A 12,966-nucleotide genomic window follows, 5' to 3' on the forward strand; every position below is an offset into this window, starting at 1 on the left:
GATCTGTTTTGTTTCTCTTTTTCTGCTACAGATATTTTAACCATCTGCCATGCAAGTTCTCTTTAAAATGTTCATGAAAGCAGCAGAACGTTCTTTATATATAAATTGGGATTAAAAATTAACGTATTTTTATAGACACGGCCTTTCATTTTCCCATCTTCCTAGTGTTGTCATCTCTAAATAGAGTGCTTAGAAGGTAAATGTATTGTAGAAACAACTGAAGAAAGACATTTTATTGGCAGTATGTTTTGGAAATTTCGTTGTTGTGGATAAGGCATTTGGTATTGTTTTTCCCCACTTTTATGGATCCTGGATTTATCACCCATTGTACTTTCTAGTTTTACATATATTGACATATTTTTACTTTACATATCATTCTGACTTATAGGTATTTTCTGAGTACCAGATGCAACAAATGGCCCCACAGTTCATTGAGAATTATGGCTTCCATGACGACGAATTCACAGATGGTGAAGATGCATTACAGTATGTATATGCTACTTCTCTTTTTCATTCTAAAATATGTATATAGTTAATAAAGGTCATTGTTGGGTGGACGATATAACACATATACAGTGAATTCCATAATAATGAACTCCAGGGCTAAATATTGAAGATATATTTTCTGAATGGATGAGAATGTAGATAAGGTTTTACAGATTTAGCTTTCAGCAAACCTTATCACAGTTTGTCTCTCCAGAGGCAGTTCATCTTGCACAAGAAACTTAAATTGTATCATTCTCAGATTTTGCACCTAGTACATTAGTAATACCAATGGTACTGGATGACCAAGTCTGAGATAGTTATGTTTTGTGTGTGTGTGCATGTGTGGGATCTTGAAAATCCTGCTAGTTTCAGTCAGGATGCATGTATGGCATTGTTTGTTATATGAGAACTATTCAGAAAGTAACCTCCATTTATTTTAGGCAACTGCTGTAGAAAAGTGAGGTAGAGCTTGCACATACAAGGTAGTATTCTTGTCTCTACATAGTGAGTTATGATGTGGCCTGTGATTGATAATCCCACCAGCTATGAAATTTGCTATTTTATGAACTCTCTTTGCCTTTTCTCACTGTATTTAAACTATAATGAAATATTTATTGTAGTCAAAGCTTTTTTTTTTTTTTTGAGGAAGTTACAGGTTAAAAGTGTTTGAAGTATATTAGGGTACCCCAAATAAAACTTTCATCGCTTACATTATGAAGTGGTTCTAAAGTAGTTGTGAATTTTTGTAATGTGGTTTGAATTTGTTTAGAAATATAACTGCTGAATGTTCTTATGGGATAAATGGCATATTCATAAGAAAATTTAATTTTTGTTCCACAATTTAATATTTATTTGGCGAAATGTGATGCTTTAAAAATGCATTGTATTTCATACTGCAGCGATACCATCATTTCAAAGTAAGCAGCTGTATGTTATCACCCTATAAATTATGACTACTAGTCTAATGTTACCAATATTATAAACACATTTATAAATGAAGAGTTCTGTCTTCTGTGATATAATATTATGTAGTTGTAAGATTTGAGGCTTTCACGGCGGTGACTACGAGGAAAGCCATCTTATGGGATTTGGCACCGTGTATATGTGGAGTTAACCGACGTTTCGGAGGAACGTATTCGCTCCATCTTCAGGGTAGANACAATATTATGTAGTTCATTGAAAGTCAAGCAGAGCTCTGTTTGCCACCTGCTTTCAAGCAGTTTCCATGCTTGGCTTATTCTTAGACCGTGAAGATGGAGGCTACATGTTCCTCCAAAACATTAGTTGACTTTCAACAAACTACACAGTGTAATATCCCAAGAGATAGAACTCTTCATAAACCCCACTGTGAGACTCTCAAATCCTACACTTCCATTAATGTTGAACATTGCTTAATAAGTATAAAAACCTTTTCCTGTAAGGGTTTTGCAGCTACATTCATTATATCAGTATTTCTCTGTGATTGTGATTAATAAAGTGTTGTAATGTAAACAAATTGTTCTTTACCTGAGAACTGAAAATCTATTACAGTGCATCTGTGGACCGGCTTACAAGCATGACCTTTAGCCTCAGTGAAGAGGAACTTGACAGGCAAGCCGAGCTGTTCAAACAAGTATGTTCCCAGAAATTACACACATTGAATGATGGAGAAGAAGATATTTGGGATGATCGGGAGCAGGAACTCACCTTTCAGACTGTCATTGACACGAGGACAGGGTATTTATTTTCCTCTCATTAGCAACATAGGCACACCTTTCAGCATGGAAAAATGTGATGTAAGGATATGTGCTGGATTCATAGGCTTAGGATAAGGTCTATTGATAGCTTCTTATAAGCATGTTAGTGAACCTGTTGGTTTCATAGAGGCCGGGTAATTTTTTTGATGAACTAATTTTCTTCTGGTTCTCAGGAAGTTTGGAGTTCATTAATAGTCATATCCAAATAGATTTTGTGGTATAGAATTACATATGCTGTAGTGGTAACAGCACCTGAATGCATTGCACTTGGACTCCAATGACACATCCTTTAAGATGCTTGGGAGTTTGCCATGCCTACATTGCAGCTTCCAAGTAGCAAAATTCAAGGAACAAAGATGTATTTGGTCTGCTTTAAAACTGATGTGTATAAAATGTAATAAGATTTATATTGATTCTTTAAACATTGTTTTCTAATTATGGGTAAAAAGATAGCAGGTAAAGTTATACTTGTAGCAGGCCATGGAGGCCCACAGGGTTGTGAGATGTCGAGGCCTCCATGTTTTTTAGACATTCGGCTCGCATATGGCTGTGAGGTCATCAACCTTATATGCTGGCCACCCTTTACCCCCAGGAAGCTTCCTGGTACTCATTTCTGTTAGAGGTTGTGTCAACCCAGGGCAATAGTACCGCTGGAAGGATTGGGTAAATTAAAAAAAAAAATGCACTGACCTCATTGGGAGCAAAACCTTCCAACTTGTAGCATAGTGCCTGAACCAACTACACTACTGCGTGCCCCCTCTAATTATGGGTAATCCCTATATACAGAGTGTTTCACGACTTTAGGGCATAACTGCAGGAGGTGATTTCCTAGGTCTTTGTGATCAAAAAAGTTTATATAAACATGTGTCCAATTTTGGACGGTTATGGAGTTATGACCGTTTTTTCATTCCCGTACAATCCCTCGCGTGAACTGTGTCTATCATCTGGTGGGTCGCTATTTTTAGCCAGCTACAGACAGAGTGTTCTCGTTATCTCATCACTTGAGAGGTACCTAAGGCATGGTGGGTTGTTATATCCGTCCATGCCTAGTGTGGCAGCTACTGGTGTTCAGAACAGTTCTCATCTCGGTGCGTCTGTTACGTTCACGATGCCATTTACATTTTCATTTGAGGAGAATGCAGATATGCTTTATGTGTACGGGTTTTGTGATGGTAACTCAGTTCTTGCCATAGCTGAATATCAGCAACAGTTTCCGAATTGTAGAATACTGAACTGGAGAGTGTTTACTGGAGTTTACCAGGCATTGCGAGATACCGGTAGACTTCCCGGCGTTCATATTGCAGCCGAGCATGGTGTTAATGAAGGCGTCAGTGAAGAAGGTATTGTTTGTATGGTACACCACAGTCCACATATGAGTACGCGAAGAATTGCCAGCCAGGTCTCCAGGCTTAAACCCACTGGATTATTGTGTGGGAATAGATGAAAGAACTGGTTTACAATGTGAAGGTGGTAACACGAGATGCTTTGCTCAGTTGCATTCTGGACGCCGCTGACCACATAAGAAACAGCCAGCTGAAGCTGCTACGTGCTACCCGCGCGGTTCACAACCGAGCGGCAGCCTGTGTTGTGGCTGACAGTGGCATTTTCAAAAATCAGCTTTAAGCACCANATAAAGTCGTGAAACACTCTGTATGTTGCTCAGAGGATAGTGAAGTCTTGCAGTAGATTTCCATTTTCTCTAAATTTTACATGGTTCATTTGTTTAAGCTTCTGTCACGCCTGAAATAAAGTTTTCTTCTCTGTTATGAGCAGATTAATGGAAGACTAGATGTAATATTAATGTGTTCTCCTTTTTAAGGGACTGGCAAGGAGAGGATGCTGCAGAGAATAGTAGTTCGGATGAGGAGGAAAGAGCAGGTCCAGAGGGAAGGGAAGAAGTTCACATGGAAGTGGATTGCACAGATCGTGAGTAACTGAGTTCAGGCAAAATATAGTGTACAAAGGAGAGTCTCTAAATAGGCCACAAATTGATATGTATTGTAAAACATGTAATATTCAAACTTGGAAAAAACATTTATTTCTCAACATATCCTCCACCAACATTGATACTCTTGTCCTATTGCTTTACCAGTTCATTGAAACCTGCAGCATAGGAGTCATTTGACCGTTGTCTCAGCCACATCCATACAATTTGAACCTCTTCTGCATCAGCAAAATCTTTGCCACCAAGGTGGTTTTTAGCGGACCAAACAGATGACAGTCTGGTCCATAAGGAGGATGTTCAAGAAGTTTTCACTGTAATTCTTGAATTCTATCCTGGGTTGCTTGGGCTGTATGGGGCCTGGCATTGTCATGATTAAACTGTACCCCTCTTGCCAGTTGGCCTGGAGGTTTTCTGCAAATTGTATCCTGAAGCTTCAACAGAACTTCGTAGTTCAAGGCAGAATTCACATTTTCACCATGCTTCTGAAAATGAGCTAACAGTACTCCTTAAGAGTCCCAAAACATGGTAAGCCTAACGTTCCCAGCTGATGGCATAACCTTAAACTTTTTTGGTGAAAGGTGAACTGGGATGTTCCATTGCATTGAAACACACTTTGATTCCAATTGGTGGTGTTGCCCCAATGATTCGTCCCCAGTAATAATCGTGTTAAGCATATCTTCTCTTTCCTCTACAGACTGTAAGCGATATTGCAAGGACAGACCCATTCATTTTATTTTCTCTTTACTCTTCAGTTCCCTGGGCATCAACCATGCGCACACTTTCTGAAACTTCGAACGATCATGTAATGTGCTGCATGCTAAACCATGGGAACTCCCTAGTGCAGTTGCTACGCTGTCGTTATGCTCCTGTCCTGTTTCATTAAAAATATATTGATAATAATACTGTGCATTATGGAGATGATAATTACGGCAGTGGAGAGGAGATTATCTCTGTGATACTTGTTAAATATTGTCACCTGTCCGGGGTTCTGTGGCACTTATATTATAGTTGCAATCAAAGACTGCTTCAGACTTGCTCCATTCCTTACTGGACTACAGATGTCTTATGTTCTTCTGTGACTGACTTGGTTCTGATTTACGAATCACTAAGGATGAGTGACAGATGAAGAATTGCTTGCGAGTGAACTGAACTTTCCTTTTGTAACTTCGAGGTGAGCCTAATATAGACCCCCATCTTGAACAGTTTGTCTGTTACTGCGTCTATTCATTGCCACAGGAATGTGCTTACTGAACTGTTGTCTAGCAATGGACTTGTGTGTTCGTTGCTGCAGGAACGTATGTTAATTTTGTGGCGAGACGTTGACTAATGGTGAACTGTTCTGGTTTTCTGCTGTCATGTCACAATAATATTTACTTCATATCCACCACTGTGGAAGTGAGTAAGCGCATATTTTCTGTGTTCTGGGTCTGTGATCTAGCGGATTTGTTTGGTTTAATATTTAAAGTAATCAGATCAGTACAGCACGTGATATGAACCGAGAAAATATAATGATTGAAATTGTAATTAATTTCTTGTTTATATACACAGCTTGGGCAGCAGCTGATATTTCAAGTGAAGGTGCAGTTGCACCAATAGCAATTGATTCAAGTAACCCATGGGGTAACAACAGTGAGCCCACTCCAGCTCTTGGACCCACAGCTCCTAATGAAGGAGGTTGGGCAGACTTTGATTCAGCAGGGTTTGCTGATTTTGAAGCAAACTTTGGAGCTGCAGGTGTTACAGACATAACTTGCAGCAAAAGTACAAGTGACTGTAAAAACGGTCACCAAGAAATGGCAAAAACAGACAGTGAAATCACAAATTCTACAGTACTGGTTGATTGTAAGTTAACACACCATGATATTAAAATTTAATTACCTTATTCACTTCAGATGTACTGCAGCATGAGTAATCCTAATGGCTAATTGCTTTTTTTTTCTGAATGAGGTAGCATTATGTAGTGAGTTATCTGTTGCACAGCTGAATGCACTTTGATTCATATGATACAGAAAATGTAATGATCTTACAGGGAACTTTATTCCATTAAGAATTTCCCACTGACATTGGTTTCAGCCAAATATGTTTGTCCATTACCTGGCAGAAGTTTACTGATGTTTTGGAGGAATGTTGTGTAAACTTCTATCACATTAGATGCGTTACATCCTAAAACAGTACTCGTTATAGTCACCTCTGTGAAGACCTCATAATCCTAATGTGTTGAATTTTATATTTATTCCATAAGTCAGATATATTCACATTTTTGTGTTATTCTGTTTCAGGTTCTAGCACGATAGCTGTTCTTGATTCAGGAAGCAGGGCTGAAAAGAGGCCTGCTGGCAGGCCCCTTGATGTGGACTCTAAGCTTACCTCAGAACTTAAAACTCAAGAAGAAAGTATACCAGAAAAGGGGTTAGTTTCTTCTGAAGTGCTTTACATTTTACTTTCTGTGTACTTTGTTAATATCTGATGATAGTATCATGTTTCTTTCTTACAGCCCAGATTCCGGGGCCGATGACAATGCAAACCCTAGTGCTTCTTTAGGAGAGAAACACCATCAGCACCTTATAGATAATTATAGGTAAATATTTGTCATATGTTCCATCAACAAAATTCCTGTATAAATTGAAATAAATTTATACTGTTTTTTACTTTGCAGTGTTTGAGCCATTTATGGCTATCATCAGGTAAATCATTTTACATTCACACTAATTTTTGTGCTGTTTTCCCCCTGCATTGGGTACAGTGTTTACATTTTATGGCGAAGGTCATACACATTATTTACAGTATCCATGCCAGCTATAGTTCATATGCAAACTCAAATATATTATGTTAAACTTTATTTTAATTTTTAGATTAAGTTAAAATAAAATTAAGATTTGTTGCTATTAATTAAGTAATTAAAGTTTCTCTTTTAGTTTTTAAATGTTGGTTTTCTGGTCACTCATAGTTCTCATATTATAATTTTGTGTGTTAACATATATATATATATATATATATGCACTGTAATCGGTATTAAGGTGTAAAGTTATGTATACTCTGTCTACTATGGGAACAAGTGTTTGCCATTGTCAGTTGGTGAAGTAAACAGTTACATCACCGTTAGATAGTATAGTGTTTTCCACATGATTCATTTATTCATATGTTGGTGGAATTTTCAAACATACCTACACAGCACTATTCTTCTGTAACGTTACCTACATAAGGTATAACGTGTGAGGTTCAAATGGTATATGAACTTGCAAAAAGTTGAGGAATCTCTTTTTAAAATCATGCTACTGATTTTGGCAGTTTCTATAAACCATAAGATCTTTCATGTTCTGTCAGGTTCCTATCAACACAAGGTCTGGTGTCTAGTGGTCGAGAAGTACAATCATTACCTACAGAGCAACTTGAGACTGATTCTGTTCCAAAAGAGAATGGTCCAGTACCAGAGGAGTCACAGAGCACAGCTGAATTAGTAGACAACAGTCAACCAGCATCAATGTAAGCCATTCCTTATAGATCCCATCTTGACTTTTTAGTCATACTGAAGTATTGAAGCGGGCTACATGTGATAATTTAATATGCGATGAAGTCGTTTGGAGAAAGCAGTCTTCTGGGATTTGGCACCGTGTATATGTGGTGTTAACCGACGTTTCGGAGGAACGTATCGCCTCCATCTTCAGGGTAGAAGAAAAAAAATATATATATAAGAATCTGCAAGCAAAGAGACCGTGAGAACCGGTAAAAGCAGACTGTGGAAAAATACACAGCTATGTGTACACATAGCTGTGTATTTTTCTACCCTGAAGATGGAGGCGATACGTTCCTCCGAAACGTCGGTTAACACCACATATACACGGTGCCAAATCCCAGAAGACTGCTTTCTTCATAGTCACCGCCGTGAAAGCCTCAAATCTTACAAGTCGTTTGGAATTAATATTATTGCACTAACTCAACGAAACAGAGTACATTGAAGCTAATAGTCTAGTCAAGAAATTCTCCACCTTCTCTGGAACCTGAAGATTAATTTCTGTGTTCACAAAAGGCTGTCACTGGCCCCTGTTGTAAGCCACAGTCTCAAGCCCTATTACCTTAAGGTCAGTCTTAATATTATTGTCATCTCTATACATCAGTCCTCCAATTGGTTTAGGATTTCCAGCTGATTTGGTAGATGTCATTATTTCTGGTGTGCTGTTTACATTAAGCTTGATATAAAATTGTGATTAGGTGTGTCTTAATTTTGTGATGTTTGAATAATTTTACAGCCCCATCATGTAGTGGGGTTAACTGGCCATCTTTAAGGGCTGTCAGTACTAAAGGAAACTTCACATAATTTACTTAAAATGTGGTAAAATATTTTACTCGTTTAATTAAATCTAGTTGTAAATCCTTATAAAACATTTGATAATCGTAATATGGTGAAGTCATCAGGTGAAGTTTCCTTTGGTATTCGTTTTCCCTGAAGATGGTCAGTTATGGCCAAAACATGTTGGACTGTACAGTAATTTAAGCAACAAAAAGAATATGATACACTTGATGGCAGTTTTATACATACCTTTTCCACCAATATTCTATATGGATTTCTCATCCCACATGCATGAATTGAACATAACACTGGTAAATAGTTTGAAATTTGAACTGTTCACGCATCCTACATTTTGGGATGGCAGTACTGAGGGTGATCTTCTGTCATTTCAGAGCCAAACATAATGAGGCTTGTTCAAGTAAGACAAGTCTAGGTGCAACTCCAAATGGCCCTGTTTGAACTCTTGTGTCACTATTGACATTTATATCTGTGTTCAGGTAAGCCTTGGCTCTGACAGGACATCGAAGGGCCTATACAGCAAAGTGATGGCATTGGATCATTGCAACATTATCATGTTTTGAATCATATCATATATAAAAGAATTGCAGACATTTATTGATAGGTGCAACTATTGTGATTTGTGTATAGAATACGAGGGCTGTACTCCATTACAAGTATTTTAGTGCTCGAAGAGTACAAGAGTGCCTCTTAAGTACTCCCAGTGTTCCTTTGAGGTGCTCAGTGCGATCAGTAGTATTGTGTGTGGGTAAATTTGACTAATGGGACTAGTATGGTGGTGCATTAATGTTGTAAATTTATTATAGAAACATATGGTCTAAAAACATATTTAATTGAAAATATCACAGGATTTTTGGTATTGATCAGGTAAGTAGGACAATTAAATACATTGGTAATCGCATGATGAAACTGTGTAGTGGCCAGTTCTTGAGTTCAGAAGAATGTGATAGCTGATTACATGACACCTCTTTTAATGTGAATTATTTTATGCATAGTTTCTTTTATAAAGAATGCATGATTATAACATCGTTTATCCAGTATCTTATTTATAACAATTTTAGGTTACCTAAACTGTCAATGTATTTATATAATTGTCATATTCAGATCACCTGCCGTCTCAAAAAAAAAAGTTTTAAGATATTGGTAAATCTCTTATATATAGTGTTGGGCATGACCTTGTCCCTAAATTGCCTGTTTATTTTGAGGATGAATATAGTGGTTTTGTCCCTTATAATATTTGTCATTTTAAGGAACTCCATGCAGTTTTATCTGAAGGGTTATTGTTTTCTGTTAGAAGTTTGAAATTGAGAATGGAAATGACCTTAGTGTTTGGCTGATTGTGGATGGCACTGTTTATAAATACATCCTGACTTTCTATGTCTGAATCAGCTCCTGGTCTGTGATGTGGCTTCCAGTTTAATCACATTGAATTAGTTCTGCACAGATAAATGCTGTTTGTGTATATGATGTTTGGAACAGTCACTGTACTTTATACTATTAAAAGATATATTGTTAGATAATGTTTATTGAAGTTCATTAGGTTTTATGAAAACTTAGGAGAGCCACAGTTTAGTGGCTTACTTTGTGCTGAGAAGCACTTTTAATTATGTAGTATCCAAATATCCAGATGGAGTTAGAAGTCTAGGCTTGGTTCATTATTCTTGCAACAAAACAACTTCAACCTTCTGTTGTTTGTTCAGATAAAATATTCTTGGCCTTTGAATTAGTTACATGTCCTAAATTTAAGGCTAAAGCTATTTTAAGTCAGCTGTATGAAATTATTTTAAAGGGAGATGAAAATTATTTTTGTGCATATAAAATTTTAAAATGTCAAAAAGTACACCACCATCATTTGTTAAAGGCGTAAGTATATTACCTTAGATCATTGTACAGACACAAAAGTTCTGTTTTGTAGGCAGTGTATAATGCTAATATTTATATCTTTTAATACTATGCCTCATCCATAACTTGGTTCAATATATTAAGTTTGCAATGTAAATGCACCAACAGAGAATTTACTTAAGTGTTCCCAATCCAAGGGTAGAAAATTCTGGTGAAAATTCATGAGAGTGGAAGGATGCTTCTATATTTTGGCATAACCTTGCAGGATACTAAATTCAAAGATATGTATATGAACATATAATATATATATATAAAATAGTAATTATGTTTTGTGATTAAGTGCATAGTTCTTATAATGTATTAATTGTTGCAACAGAAGCAATATAATTATTAGCATTGTTGATTATCTACATTTTATGCTTCCATAAAATGAGGATTTTTTTGTGAATATTTTCCCATATGGATGTGTAAATATGTCAAACTGTAACAGTATTTGTATCTTGTGTAGTCTGCAGCCTTAATGTTACAGAATATGAACACATTGTAGTGTTAACATGTTTTGCATATTCACAGCGGTTTTTTAACAGTTTCAGCCATTCTTACGTTTTTACTTCAGATTGGATCACTAAGACAGTGAACGAGGCCAATATGCTTAACTGTAAACAAATTTGTGACAGAGATTTTTTAGAAACGTGATTCATTGAATTGAGTCCAGTTTCTATACACATGTGTAAAAGTGTTGAAATATTTTGAATAATCTGGGGACTTCATTAAATAGTTAGTACAAATGTAGTTGAATCATTTAGTAGTCAAACAGTTGATTACAAATGTTTGCAGTATCCTACAAAACTTTGTAAATAAACCTACTACAAGAACTACATAATGACCAAGCTTCAAACTTTATAGGTCCTAAGTGAAATAAATATTGTTACAATTTGTTGGCTCTTGGTTTTGAATTTCTTCTATTGAACTAGCTCCACATATCTTAAAATTCCTAAAATTGGCTCTGGAGGAAGTTAACATGGAAAGAAGAACTCTTATTTCACATTTATAGTTATCTTGGCTGCTTTCCACTTCTGTTATTTTGTGTGGACTACTCACGTTGAAGCTGGTCAAGGTAGCCAAGCTGTCTAAGGAATGCTGTCTTCACTCACTCAGAAGCTGGTATCATGGGTTCGAATCCCACACAAGACATAGATATTGGATGTGTGTATTCATTTATTCTCTGTTTGTGTTGTTCTGTGTTTAGGTAGGGGCCTTGTGACAAGCTGATCACCTATCCAAGGTGTCCTACTGTCTGTAAAAATGATCAGTGAAACTGAGACATCAGCCCTATGCTCCAAAATTGGAGTGAGAGGAAAAAGAAATTCACATTGAAATACAGTCATGTCCAAAAGGCAACCTGTAATCAGTTATGACTCTACTGGCAGAATTTTGGACATGCAGTTGTATGTGTAAAAGACTGTTTCTTCAACAGACATGGTTACAGTAAAATATCAGAAAAATACTTATCATCTTAGAAAGTAAAGTTTTGTGGTTAAACATTTAATTCCAGCTACACTGAGGAAGTATTGGTGGGAAAGCCAGAAGGAAAGAGACCACTGGGAAGACCAAGGCATAGGGGGGGTGGATAGTAGTAAAATGGATCTTAGATAGGATGGGTTGGTATTGATTGTGTGAAGTATGGTTTTGCCAGTGCCGGAACTAGGATATATCACACCTTGTATAGGCCACCATGCAAAAGTCTTATAAAAGAAATTTGCAATTCTAGGTGACCATGTTGGTTTGCTTTACTTTGCGGCGTGTGGAGATAGATCGAGAAACTGGTGATGTCTAAGAGACATTCTGTAAGAAATTGTGGGTTTATTAACGAGATCCAACATGTTCTTTCTTTATGCAAGAAGAACAGTATTGAAATAAAAGAAAAAACAATCTGATGGTTTTACCACACAGAGCAATACTGGAAGAAATTGGTGAATATACAGTTGGAGTGAAAATGGATGAATTTTCTCTACATATACATGGATATGTAAATACAAGTCTGAAGTGTGTAATTTTTTTTCCAGGTTTTTTTCTAACGTAAGTAATCCTGAACATGTGTTTAATGGTATTCTTTCTTAGGTTAAAAATTGATGAATTGATTGAAGAGCATGAGCACAAGGATTTATGTGTACTACCATGTAATTATCATTTCATCCCCATTGAACTATGGAATAGATGTTGTGAAAAAGATGTGTGTGGAATCATTGGAACAGATTTGTATGTTCTTGTGCTCAGTGAGCAAGTGAGCCGTCACTAGGCGACAGCCCCTCTTAACACGGACAACAGAAGAACTACTGGAGGTGGTGTTGTCTATATGGTCTAAGCTGAGGCTATATAATGAGGACCAATGGGGGTGGTCATGAGGGCGCCTCATATCAACAAACCAGCAACTGTCTTATAGTAACAAAACGCTGGTCTTGGGGTCCCAGATGGCGCTTGACTAGCCATCAGTTGTAACATAACTTTGACTTGAACTTGGCTGCTGTCATGGGTGAGTTGTGAGCCAATCACCATCCAGTAAGGACATGACTACAGAAGCAGAAGAATCTCCATTGATAGGAGCCATTACCAAGGAAGGGCCAGTGGAAACTATAACAGACATACTTAGC

At 37.0% G+C, this 12,966-nt stretch overlaps 1 protein-coding gene across 5 annotated transcripts in view; it reads left to right on the top strand.

The window, feature by feature from the left end:
* LOC111865402 (serine/threonine-protein phosphatase 6 regulatory subunit 3) overlaps nt 1-11,260 on the top strand; it is a 56,706-nt gene extending 45,446 nt beyond the window's left edge. For all 5 annotated transcript variants that reach the window (XM_033751817.1, XM_023853392.2, XM_023853394.2 and 2 more), the window contains exons 14-21: nt 389-486; nt 2,017-2,202; nt 4,042-4,148; nt 5,716-6,009; nt 6,447-6,576; nt 6,662-6,745; nt 7,492-7,650; nt 8,848-11,260. In XM_033751817.1, coding sequence (XP_033607708.1) covers nt 389-486; nt 2,017-2,202; nt 4,042-4,148; nt 5,716-6,009; nt 6,447-6,576; nt 6,662-6,745; nt 7,492-7,650; nt 8,848-8,914 — 1,125 coding nt within the window. In that variant the 3' untranslated portion in view covers nt 8,915-11,260. The remainder of the gene's footprint in view (nt 1-388; nt 487-2,016; nt 2,203-4,041; nt 4,149-5,715; nt 6,010-6,446; nt 6,577-6,661; nt 6,746-7,491; nt 7,651-8,847) is intronic.
* Nucleotides 11,261-12,966: the final 1,706 nt, after the last annotated feature.

Source organism: Cryptotermes secundus, unplaced genomic scaffold (genome assembly GCF_002891405.2).
Source record: "Cryptotermes secundus unplaced genomic scaffold, Csec_1.0 scaffold295, whole genome shotgun sequence".
NCBI lineage: Eukaryota > Metazoa > Arthropoda > Insecta > Blattodea > Kalotermitidae > Cryptotermes > Cryptotermes secundus.